The sequence below is a fragment of the Nilaparvata lugens genome, chromosome 3, assembly GCF_014356525.2.
Source record: "Nilaparvata lugens isolate BPH chromosome 3, ASM1435652v1, whole genome shotgun sequence".
NCBI lineage: Eukaryota > Metazoa > Arthropoda > Insecta > Hemiptera > Delphacidae > Nilaparvata > Nilaparvata lugens.
The window spans coordinates 31,748,685-31,772,040 of NC_052506.1; the positions used below are offsets into that span (position 1 = coordinate 31,748,685).

A 23,356-nucleotide genomic window follows, 5' to 3' on the forward strand; every position below is an offset into this window, starting at 1 on the left:
AACTTTTTCTCAGCGTAGACAGTCTGAATGCAAACTCAAATTTCTTAATTTGAAATTAAACGTTGTATCAGTTGACGAAGAGTTTATTTCAAGTCTGTTCAAATTATAATAATATAGGCTATTATCAATATTTCTGTTGAATTGCTTGATGAATCATGGTAGAATTCACGTTATAAAGTTAGAATCTAGATAACATTGGTTTGCTTCCCTTTTTTGTTGTTTGTATTTGGACGAAGCTGATCTATTATCATTCCAACGTTTTTATGGGTGCTACACGTATATAATATCTGAAAATTGAAAAATCAAGACAAGTATACCCTTTTTTAAAACTGAATTTGATTATGCACGACATGTTCCGACGTATTAGTGCGATTTTCAAATGAGTGAATTGAATAAATAGGCTATTTGCAAATTACCCTCTCTATTGAGTAAATCGGTTTCTTTATACAATTGTCGTTCACTGGTAAGATTTCAAATTTATTAAAACAATTGCAAATAATTATAATGACTTTCTTTTGCAAACTTGAAGTTAAAACAATATTGTAGGCCCATAATGTTTACGTATCTCTTTTGCTACTGCACCAAAAACATTACAGATATAAATTAAACTTCAAATAAAAATGCAATTCAGTCTAACGGTTGGAATGAATCATGAATTGATGAATATATTTTAATACTTGATGAGTTCATTTATTTTTGCAAAACCTTAACTAGAATTTTTGTTTTTATACTACAGTTTAGGTAAGGTGACAGTTTGACACTACCTTACAAGTAGCAAATATAAATGAATAATTTCTTTAGAGCGGAATATTTCCGAAGTTTTTAACAACAATGAAGAGTGTTGAAATAATTTTTGTATGTTTATATGCTTTTATATTTTCATTTTTAATTAAAATTCATCAAACTAGTGTTGGTTTTTGTTGACAGCAGCGACCAATTCTGTCCAGCACAGTTTCCAAACAGTTTACAAGACAGTATGTTGTTCAACCTCCTCAGAGAAAAACACAAAATAAAGTTCCACTTGATAAAGGTCCATTCAATTGGAAGAGCTTTGGTATAGCTGCTGTCTTAGGTGGAGCTTTACTAGCCTACATGTCCTACTTGAAGAAACAAAAGGATACAGGTAATTTGAAAAATAATTAGAAATTAGTTTGATAAAATTGAATAGAATAAGTCTTATTAATATATTATATAAACAATAATTTGAGAAATAATATCGTTACACATTACAAAACTATATGAAATAAATTACAGTTGAAATTTATACTCTAATTAGGAAATTGATTTTAATGAAAATTACTGCTTTCTATCCTTGAGGTAGTCTGCGACCATCTTTCACGCACTTCCCCGAATCCCATATCTTTCCAGCTTTCTCAACAAGGTGCCATGAGACACACAATCGAAAGCTTTTGAGAGATCGCACAATACCTACTCAATTGATCCATGTTCTTCAAGTGCCTCTTGTTCCTTTGGACAAGAGAGAGCACTGCTGATGTAGTGGACCTGCCCTAAAACCACGCTGCATTATACCAAGCATTAGGCCTACTTACCAAGCTGCATTATTTACCAAATACTCGCACATCTGCCTCAACTTAGTCTCTATAATTTTTTGATTGGCACAACAGAAACTGGCCTGAAATTGTCAATATCATCAGGATTGCCTTTTTTAAATTTGGGCACAGCTCTTGCAACCTTGAGGCAGTCTGGGAATATTCCATCAATGAGACAGGCAGTGACTAACAAAAGGAGTGGACCAATTATCACACCAATACCTTTCTTCAGGACATATGTGGATAGGCCATATATGTATTTTAAGTGGTTTTAAAACCTTCGACAATGTTCGTCGGCTCTACAGCATTCAATTGTCTAAAACAATGAAACTCATGGAGTTTCAGGTAATGATGAGGCTGAATTAGGACCTGAGTCAGGGATGCCATCCACTATCTGACCCACGGTATTCAGGAAAGCCCTATTGGCTCCATCAGGACTAGACCTACACTTTGTCAATGAGTGTGCCTTGTTCAGTAAAGAGTACTTGATGAGATTCCATGCTGCTGTTGTGGGATTATGGAATTTGTCAATAAATTTGACATTGTAGTATTGACATTTTTGCCCTATCTATCTCCACTCAAAATCAATTCTATGGTCGAAAAGAGAGAAGCAAGAAAAGATTCTACACCTACAAACATTGAGTGAAAACAATCGGAGTAAAAAATTCTACAAAGAAGTGGATTGGTTCAGAAAAGGGTTCCAGGCTAGGTTGAACGGTTGTAATGACAAAAATGGGCATGTGTTTAATAATAAGATGGTCTTGGATAGGTGGACCGAGCATTTCGAGGAGGTGCTGAATGAGAGAGAAGAAGAGGAACAGCCAAGCCACCGATTTGAAATGCTACACAATGTTGCCAGGGAAGATGAAGAAACTGCAGAATCTACCATGGGAGAACTAGAGAAGGCAATGAGAGCTCTAAAAAACAGTAAAGCTCCTGGTGAGGATGGCATTCTCAGTGAGATGATAAATAGTGGAGGAGAAAGATTGAAAAGGGAAATGAATGAATTGATTTTTATGGCATGGAGAGAGGAGAAAATGCCCGAGGATTGGAAGACGTAAGCACAATTTGTCCAATTTTTAAAAAAGGGAATAGAATGGTTTGCGAAAATTATAGAGGAATCTCATTGCTTAGCATTGCATATAAAGCCTTCACAAATATCCTACTTCAACGGCTCACTCTTTTGTAGAGGTAGTACTTGGTGACTACCAAGGTGAATTTAGAAAGGGCAGGAGCACAGTGGATCAGATCTTCACATTGAGACAGGCAATTGAAAAGTTTATAGAGCATGATTTAAGTCTTCACATGCTGTTTGTAGACTAAAAGAGAGCATTTGACAGTTTATACAGGAGAAAGCTACTTGAAGCACTGGACAAGAATAACTTACCTTCAAAATTAATGAGACTAGTGTGGCAGCTACCCTAAATGAGACCTACTCCAGAGTAAGGATAGGCAAGACTGTTTGGAGGCGTTTCCCTGTAAAGTATGGGGTAAGGCAAGGAGATGCGCTGTCTGCATTATTGTTCAATTTGGCTTTCCATGAAGCAGTAGAAGGTATCAACAACATTCTAACTAACAAACAGTTCGGTTTCAGGAAAAACAAAAATATTTCTGATGCTCTTTTCAGCCTGACGCAAGAGATTGATCAGGCTTCAAGTGTTAATCTGGAAAGTTTAGTAATATTTCTCGATTTGGCAAAGGCCTTCGATACCGTTGATCGACAAAAACTGCTGAAAAAACTTAATTTTATTGGAATTCGTGATATTTCATATCAATGGTTCAAAAGCTATCTTTCTGATAGAAAACAAATTGTTCAAATATTAGGAGTAGATAGTAAACCAGATGTAATAGAGTATGGTGTGGTCCAAGGAAGTACTTGGGTCCCTTACTGTTTTTACTTTCCTTGCCCTATTACCATAGGAAAGGAAAGTATTGCTTTCCGAAAAAATTAAGGTACCCCAATTTCTAAATTTCTATACGTTTCAAGGTCCCCTGAGTCCAAAAAGTGTTTTTTGGGTATTGGTCTGTATGTGTGTGTGTGTGTATGAGTGTATGTGCGTCTGTGTACACGATATCTCATCTCCCAATTAACGGAATCACTTGAAATTTGGAACTTGAGGTCCTTCCCCTATAAGGATCCGACACGAACAATTTCGATCAAATGCAATTCAAGATGGTGGCTAAAATGGCGAAAATGTTGTCAAAAACAGGGTTTTTCGCGATTTTCTCTAAAATGGCTCCAACGATTTTGATCAAATTCATACCTAAAATAGTCAATAAGCTCTATCAACTGCCACAAGTCCCATATCTGTAAGAATTTCAGGAGCTCCGCCTCATCTATGCAAAGTTTGATTTTAGATACCCAATTATCAGGCTTCAGATACAATTTAAACAAAAAAAATTAAGTGGAAAAGATTGAGCATAAAAATCTCTACAATTAATGTCCAGTAACTTTTTCACCTAAAATTAAAAATAAGCTCGAAATTCGAGAAAATGTGATTATTCAATTGCAAACTGTTGGCAACTGTTGATTCTATTAAACCATTCACTATGAAGAGATAGCACACATCGTGTGTCTCCAGCGTTATTGTCCTGTCACCAGCTGGCTAAGATCTTATAATTTTAGCTTATGGGGGTGTCTATAAAACATTACTACAACCCTTGGAAGTTACACAGAAATCTATTATTAAAACAGCATTAAGAAAACGTATACGCACTCCTACTGATGAAATTTTTGAAGAATTCAATGTTTTAAGTATAAGGCAAATTTATGTAAGAAATATATTTTTATACATGTACAAAAATCATAAAGATATGTTTAAGAAAATTGAGCACAGCTATCGAACTCGTTCGTCAGAAGCAATAGAAATCCAAGTTCCAAGGCTAGTCAAAACTCATTCCACTACAAATACTTATTATATAGCACACACTCTGTGTAGAAATCTGCCTGAAAATCTACGTAATACCGAAGGTAAATCCAAATATATTTATAACAAAAATGTTAATGACTGGTTAAAGGAGATTGGGAGGACAAATATAGAAGTGATAATTCATTCATTGTATAAATAAAGCAAATGTCTTGTAATGATGGTCCAAATTTAACTTAAATGTTTACATCTTTTATACTTAAAATCCTTGAAACTTCAAATGTTTTCTGATATTAATACCTGGTCTACCCAAGAATGTGATAGATGCAAGTATGGGGACAGTCCGACGTTAGCCAATCATCGCCAAGACCCTCTTCCACACACAGGCTTTGCCTTTGTGGAGAGTTTTCATGAAGTTCCTTAAAATATAATGTTGTATTTTCTGTAGCTACGATATATAGCAGTTGGATTTAGTTATAATGGTTAATTATTTAAGTTCAACTGTAAGTTTTATTTATGATTGTTTGGTTGCAGAAGATGTAACGTTGTTGTATGATATGAATATTTGTACCCTGAAATCATGTATAATAAAAACCAATTTGATTTGATTTGTATCACCCATAGAAGTACCATAGTAAATAGACTATGGCAAGTTTGAGTATATGCAGATGATCTGGTCATAGTAGCGAGAACAGTACCAGCCATGAGAGAAGCCTTCACATCCCTAGCAAGCAATAGCAAACCAATGGGATAAGAGATAAATGAGGCCAAGACAAAATACCTGAGAGTGTCACCAGCAGTAGGTAGGAGAGATGCTAGAGACATGAAGATTGGACCCTACACATTTCAACAGGTAGACGAATTTGTCTATCTAGGAACACTTGTGACAAGTAGTGGGAAAGTCTCAGCAGAGATAAACAACAGGATCATGGCGGGAAACAGGCATACTATGCTAGTATCAAGTTATTCAAATCTCGAATGCTGTCAAGAGCTACGAAATTGCAATAATAAAGCAGTGGTGAAGCCTGTGGAGTGTTACGGTTCGGGAACATGGGTGCTTACTGCAGGAGATATGCAAAATCTGGGAGTTTTTGAAAGAAAAGTGGTGAGAAGAATCTTGGGCCCTGTTTTTGAGAATGATCTCTGGAGAGGAAGAAAAGTTTTTGAAATACAGGAGTTCTTAAACAATGAAGACATTGTGCGGTCGATAAAAGCTGGCAGAATAAGATGGATGGGCATATTTTGAGAATGGGAGATGGAAGAGTGGTGAAATGTATATGGAAGGAGAAAATATATAACAGAAGAAGAAAAGGTCGACCAAGAAATAGGTGGACGGATGATGTGGAACGCTATCTAAGGACGCTTGGAGTTCGTAACTAGAGGAGGGAGGCCGAGGATCGAGACAGATGGAGAGGCTATGTGAGGGAGGCCAAGGGTTGTAAAGACCTGTAGAGCTGAGGAGTAAGTAAGTATCTCCATTCTGTAGATCTGCTTGGCTTTTTTGTACTCCTCTCCCTGCAATTATGGGTTGGTTAGTCTTATAGGCAGCGTACAGCATGGTAACAAGGGTATGACGTTATACCCTTTACCTAGGGCGTTATGTAATTTAGAGATGCTCCCTTAAATTACAAAAATTCTAGTACAAGCTTTTAAGAAAAAAATGAATTAATACAAGCAGCGTAGCTTGTTCTAAAAAATGATCATTTTTCTACGTAATGATGCAATATTTCTTAGCAAGAGAACTCAATTATGTATTTTTTATAGCTTCACAGTTGATATGATTTCTAATAACCTTTTCCCATACATTTACGCATAAATATGAGCTTAAGCCCACCTTGTGTGGTCTGTCTGTCCTTAAGTTGATAGCCTAGCTATGTAAGGGGCGTTTAAATAAAAATAAAATAACCAAGAGTTGAGCGTATACAACCTATGCTTCTAAAACGTCTCTCAATTGCCAAACAAGAACTTTTTTCTTTGAGTGTTGTTTTTCAAGTTACCTATACAATTGTGCCTTAGATTAATGATTTTACGAGTAAGCTCATAGTTTCTAGCCTAATAAAATATTTTGAAGAATTGGTCCATTCCAACAATACTTATGCTCAATTTAGTCTGAATAATATTGTTTTCTTATCTCTACCAATTGGACAATTGGAGAATTGGTCCAATACTTAAGAATTGGTCCATTCCAACAATACTTATGCTCAATTTAGTCTGAATAATATTGTTTTCTTATCTCTACCAATACTTACGATTGGTGTTCGTGGTGGAATAATACTCACTTTTAGACGTTTACACACCTGAAGTTGTAATTCACTTATTAGTTAATGACATCGGAGTATGATGCTTCCAGGTTTAATAAGCTTCAGCTCACTCAAACCTAGTTGTTATACAATTTACAAGACGTTGTATTTGCACATTACTCTTATTCTTTTTTTTTAATTGTTGACAGCTATGCTGAAGGAGCGTAAAAGGCACCTAGGCAAGGCCGCTATTGGTGGAGCATTCGAACTAGTCAATCAGGATGGAAAAACTGTGAAAAGTTCTGATTTCCTTGGCAATTGGGTCCTCATCTATTTTGGATTCTCTCACTGCCCTGACGTCTGTCCTGAAGAAATGGAGAAAATGGTCGAGATTGTCAACATTCTTGGTATGAATAGTCAAAGGAAATGCAAAAATATCAATTATGCAATTTATTCAATGCAAAAATATCAATTATGCAATTTAATCAGTTCAGTAAAAATTAATGTGAGTAAAATTCATGTTATTCCTCGGTTCCAGCAATGATTATCTCAAGCGTTGGCTGTTAAAGATGAATATTGTTTCAAATTTTGTGATAAATTATTGAATAACATGAAATCTATAACAAAATCAAATCATGTATGTATCCCGTGCTGCACGACAGAGAACGTGCTGACATATTATTATAAAAAATAGATTCCTGAATATCAAATAGCAAAATTTAAAATAGTAATTTCTCAAGGATAAGATTTAATAAATAATTTTTAAATTTTCTGTTGTAAAAATTACTGGTAGGTACTATTCAAATTTGAATTACATTATTGTATTTTTATGCTATACTCCAAGACTACACGATACATTGCTCGAGAACATGACATACTGGTCTCCAGAGACAAAGTATCGAATATTTGAACGAGCGAGAGTGAGTTCTCACTTTTGACTTACTGAAGGCCAAAGTCGTTATCCGTCTGTTTGTATGTTCTGCAATAACTTTAGAAAGAATTGGTCAATCAGCTTCAAATTTTGAGAACACGTACTCTTCGAACCTCTGTACAGGTAAAGTTCGATGGACAACAAAATTGACTCACTCCTTCGTCATTTTTCAGGATATTATAATAACATTGAAAGTGCATAAGAAAAAAAAACTGTTGTGATTTATCATTTAGTCAGCTTAATAATTCATTCTATGCAATTACTACAGTTTTTCCATTTATTCATAACATCAGGAGAGTCTATTTGGATTTGGGAGCTATCACTCGCGCTGACACATGATTTCAGCTGGTTAATATACCTTGTAAACATACAGTATAGCCCAGTCAACGAAGTGTTATAGAGGGAAAAGTTTGGAACACAATTTTTGACCCCGCAGTTCTGTTTAGGGTAGTGAGGAGGTAAACATATCAAAAGTCCCCACCCCTACCCCTTGTGCTAAGGGGGTGGGGGTGGTTCAAATGTACCATTTTTTGGTTTCTCGCATAATAACTCGAAAACTATGCAATTTACAGACATGACCAATCTATAAGAAATTAAAGCTTACATAATTTCCTATAATATTAATTTTACAATTTTCTATATCTCTTTCACTTTTCGAGATATCTGCTCTAAAAGATGTGACATTTTTGAAAAAAAAACATTTTCCTTCATTTTTTTGCTATTTTTGCTCTTATAACTTTTTGAATATCGATGTGAAAAATCCATGCTAATCATGAATAGAGCATCAAATTCTCTTCAATTTGATGTATTATTTCACTACTTAATGTTTTCCTTCTATTGTTATAGCGGATTCAATGTGGGGGGAGAAATTTTTATTTTGTAACAATTGATCACTTGACAATGAAATCTGAGTCTGGAACATATGGTACACAATTTTTAACTTTGTAGCTCAATGAAGACTAGTTGGGAGGTAAACATAGCAAATATACGCATCTCTAGCTATTGAAGGCTTGAAACTCCCAAGTTGACACTTGTTGCAGAGTTGAAAATTTCACCCCCCCCCCATTGAATCCGCTATAACAATAGAAGGAAAACAATAAGTAGTGAAATAATACATCAAATTGAAGAGGAAACAAAGCTCTACAAATCTACGGTGAGCATTCATTTTTATGATGCATTGTTGGAGAGTTGTAGGCCCTGATACATCAAAAAATAGGATTAAAAGCTGTTATTTTAACAATTTCACACTTTTAAGAACGTATATCTCGAAAACTGTTGGAGATATCACAAATAACCACAGAACAAATATTGTAGAGAATTTATCAAACTTCATTTCTGAATAGCTAGTAATGTCTGTTGAACGCATATTTCTCAAGATATGAGCGTGTAAGCAAAACATTGAAAAATGCTACTTTTAAACCACCCTCATCCCTTTAGCACAAGGGATAGGGATGGGGACTTTTGATGTGTTCACCCCCTAACTGGTCCCAATAAAGCTGCAAAGTCAAAAATTGTGTTCAAAACATTCTCTCCAAATTCCTTTGTCAATTGGTCTATTTTTGCATAACTGAAGATCTCACACTCAACACTGAAGCTGCTGCAACAGTCGTGGGGATGTGCGTAAACTTGTGAAATTATACATCAAATTGAAGAGAATTTGATGCTCTATTCATGATTAGCATGGATTTTTCCCATCTATATTCAAAAAGTTATAAGAGCAAAAATAGCAAAAAAATGAAGGAAAATGTGTTTTTTCAAAAATGGTCACATCTTTTAGAGCAGATATCTCGAAAAGTGTTAGAGATTTAGAAAAAGTTGTAAAATCAATATTATAGGACATTATGTAAGCTTTAATTTCTTATAGATTAGTCATGTCTGTAAATTGCATAGTTTTCGAGTTATGCGAGAAACCAAAAAATGGTACCTTTGAACCTCCCCCACCCCCTTAGCACAAGGGGTAGGGGTGGGGACTTTTGATATGTTTATCTCCTCACTACCCTAAACAGAACTGCGGGGTCAAAAATTGTGTTCAAAACATTCTCTCCAAATTCCTTTGTCAATTGGTCTATTTTTGCATAACTGAAGATCTCACACTCAACACTGAAGCTGCTGCAACAGTCGTGGGGATGTGCGTAAACTTGTGAAATTATACATCAAATTGAAGAGAATTTGATGCTCTATTCATGATTAGCATGGATTTTTCCCATCTATATTCAAAAAGTTATAAGAGCAAAAATAGCAAAAAAATGAAGGAAAATGTGTTTTTTCAAAAATGGTCACATCTTTTAGAGCAGATATCTCGAAAAGTGTTAGAGATTTAGAAAAAGTTGTAAAATCAATATTATAGGACATTATGTAAGCTTTAATTTCTTATAGATTAGTCATGTCTGTAAATTGCATAGTTTTCGAGTTATGCGAGAAACCAAAAAATGGTACCTTTGAACCTCCCCCACCCCCTTAGCACAAGGGGTAGGGGTGGGGACTTTTGATATGTTTATCTCCTCACTACCCTAAACAGAACTGCGGGGTCAAAAATTGTCTTCCAAACATTTCCCTCTATACCCTTTTTTGAGCATTCATTGTCTGGACTAATAATTTACAACTTTTACTTCAACAAAATGATACGGACTGATCATATCGATGTGCGGTTTTCGCCATTTATTCTCTTTGTAATTTAAGTATTTGAAAGTGATCAATAACAAGCAGTTCGTAATGGAAAGAAACATTGAAATTATGTATCACATGACCACATGCTCATTAAAAAAAATGAATTTGGATGCATATGAGAGTCAAAGATGTTGAAGCGACAGAGTAATATTTTTAGAGTAATTTTTCATTTCAAATAGGATTTCGCAATTAAACCTACTATTAAATTATTCAACAGTTCTTGAGCATGTTCTCCAACCCAGGGGGTCACTAGTTTTAATTTAGTGAGGCTAGGAGTTGGAGTGGAGTAGCGTATACACGTTCAATAAAATTTTATGAAAAAATTACTAAATTATACAATAATTATTAACTTTGAAATAAAAATGTTGATAGTAATAATACGGTATCAACAATAATTTCAATTGAGACGAACGGCGAACGGGTGGTGGAAATGATCTTGACAATCGACTCAAGTCGTACGTTTCTATGCACTGGAGATACCGCGACTATGATAGTACAATTCGAGTAACGCCATTATGAGTGGACCTAGATATTCTTGATGGATATAATGATGAATATTCATAGACCTAGAAACAGGACCCTAAAAAATTTTTGCAGAACTTATACTATGAAAGTGACTTACATTCGGTTCTATCGAAATCATGCGCTGCATCTATTCATATTTGAAAGATAAACTCATTTTAATTGGCTCGATTTGGAAAATTCAATAATTTTTAAGCTCACCTATTAGTATCATCTCTCGGATTTTCTCAAAACTAATTCAACTGATGCTTTGCATGTGGCGGTCAATTTGAAGAATATAAGTAGGACTTTTTGCTCTTCGAGGTCTCTCTAGTTCAGTATGAAATAATAACGATAATAAAAACACTTTATCTTAAAAAACAATACATCCAAAAATAATAATAATTATTATTACTATTCTAAAGGGACGGATTCAAGGATCCAAAGGTTCAAAGAACCCCACACGTCAACCGAAGCTTATTGTGTTACCAAATAGTATGTTATTAGTTAGGCAAACTAATAACTGTGTCCTTTACAAGAACCAGCAGTTTTTCCCTATGCAAACATCGCATTCATCACCTGATTGCTTGTCGCAATCCAGTGTCATATGCTTGGCAGTCTCTTCAGACTGATTAGTCCTCGTGACCTATCACTCCTGGCCTTCTTTGAAGGTCCTTCCGCTGAGGAAGGGGTATTCAAGCTGTCTCTAGGGCGCCTGGCTACCATTGACTCAGCCTATTGACCCACATTTGTGCCTGGAGTTTCACCCATCTCTGGTCTCTTGGGTTTTTCTTTTTGCCCCTCCGAAACTTTGCAGGGTCAGAAGCCTCACCTTTCCCAAGACGTTTTGCTTGAATGGTCGCCCTTCTTTGAGCAGTTTTGGCCTCTCCACCCACAAACTAGTGACGTACGTGAGTTCCACTCCTGGGCTTTTTGTAGCTCCTTCCGCTGAAGGAGGGGTTCGCCAAATTACCTCTAGGGCACCTGGTCACCCTCGACTCAACCTCTTGACCTACATTTGTGCCTGGAGTTTCACCCATCTCTGATCTCTAGGGCTTTTCTTTTTTCTCCTCCGGAACTGCCCTGATGGGGCAGATCCCGTGGGTTTGAAGGCAAGGCAACTTCTGGAGTTGCCTTGGGATTTGGTTTATTCATGTGGTCTCCACGAACAGCTAGGGAAGTGGAGTCAACCCAGACAAAGCCTCGCATGTCCAGGCAAGGCTAAATACTACAGGAGGGGGGCTGGTATCCTGCAGGCACCGTTAGAGACACCATATAAAAGTACCACTCATCAGCACGGTCCACATAACACCTTGGGTTGGCCTAAGAAGAAGTAAGAATATGGCCAAGGAAGGCCGACAGATAGAAGAAGAAATAAAGAATGGCACAAAGCTAAGTCAATGGAAAAAAAGCCATTCTAGAAATGAAAAGTTCCAAAACATATTAAGAAGGAGAAGAAAGGTTTTGGAAAGGGGGTCCCTTTTAGTCGCCTCCTACGACAAGCAGGGATACTGTGGGTTAATTCTGGTTTTCAACACATTCGACGATGTTCGACTCCCCCAACCCACAGGGGGTAATGAATAATATCTAAACTGATAATAATAAAAATAATAGTCAGAATAAAATAATCTGTATTTAATTGACGATAAATCAATTTGAATTCCTAATTTAAATAATTAAACCTTATGACATTATTATCTTTCATCTTTCTATATTGATATTCTTTGAAATAATTATTCTGAAGATTCAAGAAATGAGAAAACTCTTAAAGGGAATGTTCCTTCGTAAAATACCTCAATCTGGACAGAACATGGAGCGATTCCTCAAAATGATTGGCCTATGAACCTTTGCTTATCTTGATCCTTTTAAATATTCAAGTCTCTCAGGACTATTCAAACCTTATTATTGATCTCATTTATTTCTCACATTAAATAGAAGTCATTGTTTCAGTTTAGTGGATATTGATACTTATCAAGTATATAATTTATTTCTAAAGTTTTATTACTATAAGAGTATTTCTTACAATTTATTGGATGTGTATTGTTTCAGAATGTTCAATTATGAATATAAAGCTCTATTGAACGGTAGATTTGTCAAATTAGTTTCGACTTGAGACAATTTTACTTGAAGACTTTCAACATGTTTTTTCTTTAATTATTGTAATTTCTGGTTTCCTCACCTCAGACAAGGAACATCCTGAAATCAAGCCAATCGTTCCACTATTTATAACTGTGGATCCTGCACGAGATACTCCAGAGGTTGTGAAGAAGTACATAGCAGAGTTTTCTCCGCGAATTACTGGACTAACAGGCACGCCAGAACAGATAAACAAGGCTTGCAAAGCTTACAGAGTGTACTTCAGTGCTGGACCACAGGATGTTGAACAGGATTACATTGTAAGTTCGCGACTTTTCTTTTCCTATTTGAATCTGTGTTAATTTCTCCAATTTATAATATTTTTATATAAGTACAAAATCGAAATAATACGGTAAGTATGCCTGTTCTACCATAGAGGAAGCATACGCTTGTAGATTCCTCATAGGATAGGGCACGTCGTGCCAGATTTGACTGTTGGTTCAAAACCAACACTTGGTCCACGTTCTGTTTGATCAAGCTGAGGGGTGAGAGTCTCTTAAATGCTCAATTTTTGGAGCTCTGGTTCAAAAAGTTCCACAGTCCCAACAGGTAGCTCTACTGAAGCAACTGGTAGCGCTCAGAATGATGTCCTCAGTCGTTAACATTGTGACAAACTTCCTATTAAGTATACTTTTTGTGTGATACTACTCAGTAGTATGAAACACTGAAATTGTAACATTATGCGACACTCTCAAACTTCTGCGGCCTCACAACAACACAGAAAGTTGTAGATAATTCATTCAACCCACACCCTTCAATCTCTCAAATAACTCATGCAAAATCATGATTCCTGTATATGTATCATATCTCTATTGTGATTGTACCCGATTAAAATTCTATCCAAACTCATATTCAAATCCATCAATATTAACTAAAATATCAATTTTTTACTATGTTATTTTTCGATCAAATGAGGACTCTTAGATGATTACACTATTCTGCTATTAATATCAGTCACATTCACATATTTTTGGTTTTTACTCATTACTCTGGTGATGCTATATTTACATTTTTTTAAATCCAACCTATTTTAGAAAATTTTTATAAGTGAAAATCAAGACGTCATCAATGAATGAACAAATATATGAATTTTATTGCCATAAAGTTCTTTGTACAAAGACAACAACTACGTTGTAATCAAGACCCCATTAGCTTACTAATTTATTTTATGATAATATGACTGTAATAATGATGCTGTATAATCTTCAATTTATATAGTATATGTTTTATTTCTGTTATGTAATAATAAGTTGAATGTTTGATTACAGGTTGATCATACAATTATTATTTATTTGGTGAGTCCTGAAGGCGAATTTGTGGACTACTATGGACAAACAAGAAGCCCGACAGAAATAGTCAATAGTATAATAATCAATCAGCTGAAGTACGATGAAGTGACCGGCAACAACAAATCTTGGTTGGCCAACCCATTCACAAAAAGTTAGTTAAAACATTAGGCACTGGTTAGTAGTGAGCGATGGCACTGATCAGCGAGTGTAGTGATCGCAAGTTTGAAAGTGATTGAGTGCTATGAAAGTGTAGGCGAGACACAGTGTTGCTTAGATGTGAAAATGAATTTACAATTTTTCCAAGATAAGTATCTTCACTTTTACGTTGTTATTAATATTGAACCGTTAACCTTGTATATTAATTAACAATAAAGACCTATTGAAACTTACAAAACCACATTTAAGCATTGAAGAATGAATTGTACAACCCTACTTCGTAAACTACTTTATTTTTCTTATACATGACAACTCAGAAGAATGAACTAAGGTTCTAATGGTGGAGAGAGGGATGAATATTGTAATGAATATTTTGAAAGGTGGTTGTCTTGGCAGGCATAACAGATGAGATAAGCGCATTGCTCTCGTTGAATCATGTCTGCTTGAGGACGGCTCTGCTAACAGGCAGCAGTTATCCAATGTCTTTTCCCGGTTGTTTTGAACCCACCTAAGACAAAAAGTCAACTCATCTGTCAAAACATTAATGAAATTATACTTTCATAAAAGAGCCTAAATCATTTCCGAATAGTCCTTCTTATCTTATAAAGCAGAAACCTTGAGAGTGTCTCTAGTTTTTTAGAGAGAACTTTGGTTTGTCGAATAAAGTAGAAGTAAAGCATAGAGAAACAATAGCGTAAAACAAGAACTTATGCTATTGTTTCCCTATGACTAAGTCATGATATGAGAATGAGATGAAACTCCAAGGTCCGTTTTCACAGTAAAGCTTAAACTGAATTCAATCACTACCACCGTAAAGTGAAGCTATGAAGGGATCAATACTCAGAAACGAACGGGAAGAAGCTACGAACAATAATTGGGTCATTTAGGGCCAGTTTCCGAGCTCGGGATTTAGCTAAGTACTAGACTTTAAACAGCTGGAGTCAGAAAATTTGTTTTCCAAAACGGGGCGTAGACGCAGTCATTGTCATAGTCACGTTTGAATTAAATTTCTAAAAAACTAGAAAATTGAACACAACATAAAGAGAAAATAGTGTAAAGTTTCAGCTATTTTGAATTATTTAGGAATGTCTAATTTCGTCAAGGAAAAACGTTTCCAATTATAGAAATGAGAAAATAAAAACTACGACTACTGTTATAAAAGCTGCGACTACGCCCCGTTTTGGAAAGCCAATTTTCTGACTCCAGCTGTTTAAAGTCTAGGACTTGGCTAAATCCCGAGCTCGGAAACCGGCCCTTAGTGCCTTTTGCACGGTGTCAGTTTAAACAAAATTTAATTCTAAACGGGATTATATCCATATCAAAGTCCCGTTTGATATGATGTGTGGTTCGTTTTGAGTTCAAGCCACCAACTGATTGAATCACTACCTCCGTAATCATGATTACGGAGGTAGTGATTCAATCAGCTGATGGCTTGAGCTCAAAACGAACCACATCATATCAAACGGGACTTTGATATGGATATAATCCCGTTTAAAATTAAATTTAGTTTAAACGGCACTAAATGACCCAATTATTGTTCGTAGCTTCTTCCTGTTCGTTCCTGAGTATTGATCCCTTCATAGCTTCACTGTCACTGCACCTTTTGTCAAACCATTTATACCAATGGATTCGCTGATTGATAACTTTTTATATAAATATCTGTTCTGGTAGGCATCCACAGAACAGGTGAACAACTCTAGAAAATATAAACGACCAAATTAGATAATATTATAAGTATATTTTCCTTAGCTGATACACTTCTTTTTACAACAATATATTCTGTACATCAATTCTGTGTACAACTATTTTTTTATACTAATGCATTTTGAAACCTATAGTCCAACTCTCTTGACAATAGAAACTGTATCAAAATGTTTACAAATTTGTGTTGGAAGCTCTGTATTCCAGATTCGTCTCTCACTTGGAGCAAATAATATCAACTTACAATTTTTTCAATTTATTTCAATAGAGGGCTACCTACTTGAAATATCCAGCTGCTTTTTTTATAAAAGCCATCAGGTATAACATGGGGATAGGTTATTACTGGGATTCAGTTCCATATTCCTTAGGCTGTAGTTGGACCAAACGTTCATACTTGAAGCTAGAACATGAATTCTGGAGCATAAAACACATAGAAACAGGCCCACTTATGAGAATGAGAAGCATGATAAGTTATATATCCAAAAGTGTATGAATCCAATTTTAGTTCTCGTGGTTTTAGAGCTTTTAAACTGGCTTGATCCAGATTTTTATTAATCTTTGTTCAGTAACTCCAGCCTTATTGAAACTTCGCTTGCAAAAACATTCTTGGTCTTCTTTTGGTCCCTTCTCCTACCGGAGGTTGGAAATCATCACTACGATTCTCACTTTACTGATTGCAGCCCGGAAAAGTTATTTTGAGTTGCAGCCATACCAATCTCTCAAATTACATAGCCTACACTCCTCCTTCCCCTGATCTTACCCTGCATGATGAGCCTCATCAGTTCATAATTCTCACCCCTCATTACATGTCCCAAATATTCTATTTTTTCTCTTTTTATTGTTGAAATGATTTCACATTCCTTTGCCATTAGTGAGATTATATTATTTCTATTTGTCACCTTTGCCGTCTATGCTATACTCCACATCCTCCTGTAACACCACATTTCAAATGACTCGATGCTTTTGAGGTTAGACTTTTTTAAAGTCCATACTTCCATGCTATAGAGGAACGTGGAGAAGACATAACACCGCAACATGCATACTCCAAGTTATATCTTGACTGCACGAAATTCTTCTCATTTAATGAGCATCTGACTTGCTATTTCGTCACTATTAATAGTGATATTATGATTAGCCTACCCAAATCGACTCGTCAATTAATCGCTCTAGTTTTAGAGAAGATATAAAATAATATCTAAACATAAGTTTGAGCTCAAAACATTATAAATGCAAAAGTCGTGTTTTAGATATTTCAGGTACACATTAGAAATAAATAAGTTTCAGCACTTTGTAGAGAGTAAAACATGTTACTATTGAGAAGCAATACACTTTCCTAAAAATGTACTTCAACTTCCCTACCCTTATAACTACTACTATACTATGTGCATATTTCAACTTTTTCATAAAAATAACATTGTTTGAAATTTCAAATTTATATAATGAGTGTGATACCTGGTCAACTGGCATCTCCTTTTTATGAGATGGTCCAGGGATTTGACTCAGAACCTTGGCCAAGATGATTCTGATTATCACTCTTGCCCTGTGGTCCACAGGATGAAAGTTTTCTTAATATTTAGTAGCATGAAAAAGGATTTACGTTCAATAATGTTGCGGTTGAGTATGCGATCATTTAAGCCTGTTAATAACGCATCTCACCTCTGAGTTTGCTTCATCTGATTAATTTCATGGAATAGAAAGTAAATAGGAAGCAATTATGTTGGGAAGATGGCTTATAGCTTTTTCATGGTTTATTTAATTGAGGAAGAGACTTGGAACAATAAATAGTAGCTTAGCAATAGCAATGGTCGTGATGAGATCAATTTCAGTAGCTACGGTGCTTCCTCTGCTAATGATATGCGATGCGACACCAAAAGCCTGAGCGACAATATGCAATGATTACAATGCTCAATAACACAATAAATTGGGCATGATTCGCCCAACAAAAAAATGTTCAACTGTTGACTTAATGAGCCTTTAGCGTTGACTAGAAATACAATGACAAACAATAATGTTATTGTGCATCAAGTGCATAGTACAGTAATAAAAAAAAATTACTACGTAATTAAGCAATTGACTGCAGATTGTAATTTTTTTACTACTGCTTATATGTAATTGCATACGGTACTTGCCTGTTAGATTGGTCATCAAGAACTTAGGACTTTCTAAGGTTTTCCTTTTCTATTCTTCAAATGTGTTTTCTTATTTTAACCGAGGATGATCGCTTATGCTCCTGTCAGGGAGTACGAGAGATAAATGAGGCTACAGTTAAGTTTCAAGTAGTTTCCATATCAACGTAAAGTGATTTTGAGTATCTTAGGTGTCAGTGGAGTTAGCATTGGCCTCAAGCAGTAAGCAGTCACCCATCCAAAGGGAGTATCGAGTGTATGCTAATCATAGCGATCAGTTAATTATCACGTTAACCGCTGATTGTCAATGTATTTCGTTTTTTTTTTATTTGTACTGTTAGTGATGAATTAAAAGTTATTATTAATTTTGGTTTGGCAATTAATGCACGATTGACCAACTGTATCTTGTTTACAAACCAGTCAAGCACTGGTTTGTTATTTGATGATCCTTCAGGAAACTTTTTTCGATTACCAACGCTATTATTTTTGTATAGACATTCAAGTGTTCAATAATTGGAGAAGGAAATGACTATATTTGGGGTGTCAGGATAAAATCCCACATGAGTCGAGAATTAGATTATAAGTAAAAATTATTTAATTGCAGATATTATTCAATTGAATCACACAATATATTGTTTTCCTTGAATATTTCAAATCTAAAATGAGATTCAGTTGGAATTTGAATGTCTGGTTCACTTGAAAACTTTTCAATCATTGAATGTGAAACTATTTTGAACAATACCAAGATCATATATATTCAATTGATATCATCGATCAAATAAAATCCCTATCCTTTTGAAAAATACAGAAAAAGACATAGCTACGCAGTATGATCAGCCATAGTTGAGTTGAGAATCATTATACAGTAACATTTTGATATGTTGAACAATGAATGTGCGCAACTTTTGACTCTCTCATGCATGTACTGAAACCTATTTTTGAATAAACTCTTTATATCAAGCTGTTAATATATTAATATAGACTAGATCCTGAGGTAAAATACTGTATGTAAGCATTGGATGAGATTTGGAATGATGTGGAAAATGGAAGATATCTAAGATGAGAATGAAAAAAATGTCTAACCAGGATTAAGGGCGGCAGGACAGTCTTTGGAGTTACATCAATAATTGCTATATTTGTTGTATGATTATTATACTCTATAATGAATCCGAACTTACATCATTGAAACATTTTTTATTGTTATTTTCACAAGAAAGCACTGATATAGGCCTACCTCATAGAAAATTGAATGTGATGTATCTAAATAATTATGTGTGTATTTTAATAATCGATAATTCCCAAGGTTTTCTTTTTCTTGATTGGAGAGGTGTGTACTGTATGAAATATCAAAATAGAGGCTGCAATAATATATTATGTTGAAAAATCTTTACTGGAGTTGGAAGAATGCAGGTGATGAAAAACTGTTGAGATGATGGAGCATGTCAAAAAGCGAAACAACTATAACAAGGTCATCGCTGCGGGTGAAGAAACCATCCTTTTGTCAATTTCGTATTTCTCTGTTATTCGAAAAGAGAAAATGTGTTTGTAAATCGAATCGAAAAGATGTGGCTCATCCTGCTCAATACGTTTACCATGTATCGCTATTGCCATCAGAGCAAACATAAATATCACCTGTTCAATCTGAGTGTGCAATTTAGTGAGCTGAGAGTTGTGCCGTGTCCAATCATCTCATTAATATGTTGGATCCAATTGATCTGCTTTGGCAATCTGATTCTGATCTATAGCCCAAGAATTATCGGCACCAAGAGCAGTAATGGAGAAACTTTCAAACAGAACAATAGAGCCACAATCAGTGGAGAAAAGTAACTACTTTTTCTTTTTTATAATGTAAGTAACCATAATGAGATAAACACCTACATTTTAATTCGACAGTACACCTGTTACTTTCACTGAAAGTTGCTTAAATTAGGTACTGAAATATTTAGCTCTCCTAAGTCATGATGGTTGAAAAACTAGCATGAAATAGAAGTGTTCCTATAAAGAAAAATCCATTGAATGAATAAGTTACAATTACTCTTTTCTCCTCTGGATTCTCTTGAGTTGGATCCATATTGGTTATCATTCTTAGGTGGGCAGGGGTGCCCCTCCCCAAGCCCAAAGATGCACCCACCCAAAAACTTGAAGAGACCCGCAAAATAAATATCAGATAAAACTTGCAAAAAAGTCTACCTTCTTTAAACATTTCCACTTTTTTTGAACCTCCTCCAAGATTAGTTTTGGAGCTACTCTCGCCCCCCCCTCCCCAGAAAATTTCAATAACTCAATCAGTGTCAAACCCCCTCCCTTTGGGCACACATGGCTGAAGGAAAATATCGACCCTGAATAAACAACATAGAAATAAATTGTGTTCTAAATAAATCTATTAGTGTTCTAATAGAAATGTATTTTTGTGAATAATAGTTAATATGATAATAGTCACAATAGTATAATAATAATCAATAATAACACACTCTACTTCTCGTTACGGTACATTCATTCAAATGGAAGCTCACCGCGGTAACTGACAGATTCTAGCATTAGCTAGCTCTAAACACGCCTTTTAACACTTCTCAATATCGCAAAGTTTGAAGTGTAGAGGTTTCTATTAATTACCTAAAAAGGGATTTTGAATGTCATAAGTAGCCTAATCATAATCGTTCCTGGTGGAGAAATAAGATAGTCCTTCTAAAGTATCACAATGTAACAAGGGGTTCACTGTTGCCGTATTTAATCTGTGCATTATTGGAGAGACAAGTATCCTTAGAAAAACTTATCTCAACCTTTTCTCAACATAATAAATTTGGTTCCACGTTACAACTTTTACCTTCCCCAACTCACTCACAGACTGCATCAGTAGCAGTAGGCCTACTACTGTTCGATGGAGTGAAAAGGCACAAATCGATTAATGAGTCAAGTCTCTCTGCTGAAAGGAACAATGAGTCCAATTCCACCGGTTCTCAGAGTTTCTGTGGGAATGGATCATCCCAGATCGAACGTCGTGATCACAATAGACACCGGAAAAACGGAAGTTTGCAAAATAACTTTATCTGACTAGAGATTTACGATGTTTTCTATTATTCGACTTCCTTATAGATTAGGAACCGGTGATTGTGTTCACCGTCTGCATTATTTTCATAAATCTTTAGGATGAATCAACTAGGTCAATCGTTGAAAGCATTGAACGCCGAAACTAATGAAAGTCGTGGTATTCACCCATTCACAAACCACTTGTATTCGAAGGTCCTATCATGTTGTCTACTGTATGTTATCTTTGTTGGGAGCTCATCAAAAATGGATAAAGTATAGGCTATATAGACTTGGGAACGGAGGAAACGTGCTTTTGAAAAATAAAAATTCTAGGCAAATCCACTTTGAGGATTTTGCCTAAGCAATCAATGGTTTTTCTAGTAGTGGCTAATAGAACCAATGTAATAGAATCATCGAAAAACGCTGGTCAAATACGAGAATTTGGTTATTATAAAATATTGGTTTGGGTATTATAAAATATTCCGGGATTGGAATGAAATTACTGAATGATGACAACTACTTGTTCAATGTCGGGAGCAATAACCATTACAGTAATAAAAAACTCCTTCATTCCAAAAAGTAAGTAGCGTTGATTTTGAAAAATCGACGATTTAGGCTACCATTATTCTTCTTTGCTTGGAACTTGTCTATTTCAAACTGTGATTGCAGAATTTCTTTCGTAATGAGAAATCAAGGAAAACACCTAGATTTTAAGTTTGGCCAAGCGATATTTTCACCTAGTGAAACTCAACGAGCACTCAATAATCAGTTTGCCCAATTTATCGTTTTGCTATTTGAATCTCCGCATGTCATCATGAGAAGTAATCTCGTTGTCGGTTCATCAGCATTCTTAGTAGGAAATGACATTATAACGATGATGAAGTTAATAGCAAGAAGAGACTTCCGATCGTGGCTGTGCGTCTTTTCACGAGTATTATCCTCTTTCTCCTTCCTCTCCCAATCCTACTTCTTCATACAGCAGCAGTCAGCGCCCGCTGCCACTGCTCAAATAATAATTAATTCGAGTGCGGCTCTTCGAAGGGGAAGACGCCGAGGCGACCGCTGAAAGTGAAAACATGGGGAAACATAGATCACGACCGGTTTGTGTGTTTGCACCCGCCGGCGAAAAATAATGTCGAAAAACTGCTAACTGGACTCGGAAGATCATCGTCTGTGTTAGATGGTGGGGGGTGAGGGGGCGCACTTTCACCTTGGCCCCGACCGAGGACGAATCGATTCCTTCTCTCTTATTCCTTCTTTTCGTCTTCTTCGTCATCATCTTCGTAATTCTGTTGCGCATCACCTCCTCATCCTGAGGCGAGCGACCACTTTCGCTGACCTGGGGTCAACTTGTGACGATTCACTTCTACTTTCCGCCCAGTTCACTGGCCACTGACCAGCAGCGGGGGCGGCACAACGCACAACCGATTATCAGCCTCTTATCAAGCACTTTACCGTCTTCACCAACCAGACTCACCAACCGGTTTATTCATTTTCGCAACCGAATCTTACAACCACATTAAACTGGGAAAATATAAGCACCAACTAGTTGTTCTCCATAATAAGCTAGTCGTGATTATATTACACAACGTTTACACCATAATGCACCAAGTTTCCGACAAACATCCTGATTAGTTGAATGTTGAATTATCAATCTTTGGAATTCAATCACAATAGAAACACTTCGTTGAAGTCTTTTCACATAGAATAAAGCATTGAATATTGTGTAAATTGCATTATTAATAGATTCAAATTCTAATGATTATGGTATTCTACCATAAAAGGCTACATTTTCGTTCACTCTCCTAAAAATCATTCACTCCTATTTTTGTGAAGTGAAGATAAAGAGAGCTCAAATTAATGACATTCTGAGTTCAATTCATCACTGTTGATATTTTTTTTGTAAAAGGTAATAAATCGCATGCCTACGTAGAAAATTATATTGCAAAATATTGCTCTTGCACTGGCCATCATTGTATAAGATAAATTAAATATGTGAATTATGTAAATAATTGATAATACCATATCAACTCGAACGAACCCTGACTGGGAATATCAGACCGAATGGAACAATTCACATACAGTAAGGATATCCTACTGTTGAAGGTTCAAAGTTGCTTTGAAGGACATCTAATTTATTTTCCATGGATATAATGGGCTCAGCC

The 23,356-nt window shown here is 35.6% G+C and overlaps 1 protein-coding gene across 2 annotated transcripts; it reads left to right on the top strand.

Annotated features, from left to right (window-relative positions):
• Window positions 1–192: 192 nt before the first annotated feature.
• Window positions 193–14,580, top strand: LOC111057149 (protein SCO1 homolog, mitochondrial). 2 transcript variants are annotated; one of them, XM_039423539.1, is made up of 5 exons: window positions 193–400; window positions 928–1,123; window positions 6,867–7,064; window positions 12,941–13,152; window positions 14,161–14,580. In XM_039423539.1, the coding sequence occupies exons 2-5, from the start codon at window positions 1,093–1,095 to the stop codon at window positions 14,335–14,337; spliced, it is 618 nt and encodes a 205-aa protein (XP_039279473.1). In that variant the 5' UTR covers window positions 193–400; window positions 928–1,092; the 3' UTR covers window positions 14,338–14,580. The 2 variants fall into 2 exon arrangements, with proteins under 2 accessions (XP_039279473.1, XP_022200281.2); XM_022344589.2 differs by having other exon boundaries at window positions 368–463.
• The last annotated feature ends 8,776 nt before the right edge of the window (window positions 14,581–23,356 follow it).

What these genes read in the sequence shown, in the direction of transcription:
- LOC111057149 (XM_039423539.1), top strand. Translation starts at nt 1,093, where the DNA reads ATGTCCTACTTGAAGAAACAAAAGGATACAG. An exon ending in CGAGATTGTCAACATTCTTG is followed by an intron (nt 7,065 to 12,940) that starts GTATGAATAGTC and finishes TCCTCACCTCAG; the next exon opens with ACAAGGAACATCCTGAAATC. An exon ending in ATGTTGAACAGGATTACATT is followed by an intron (nt 13,153 to 14,160) that starts GTAAGTTCGCGA and finishes GTTTGATTACAG; the next exon opens with GTTGATCATACAATTATTAT.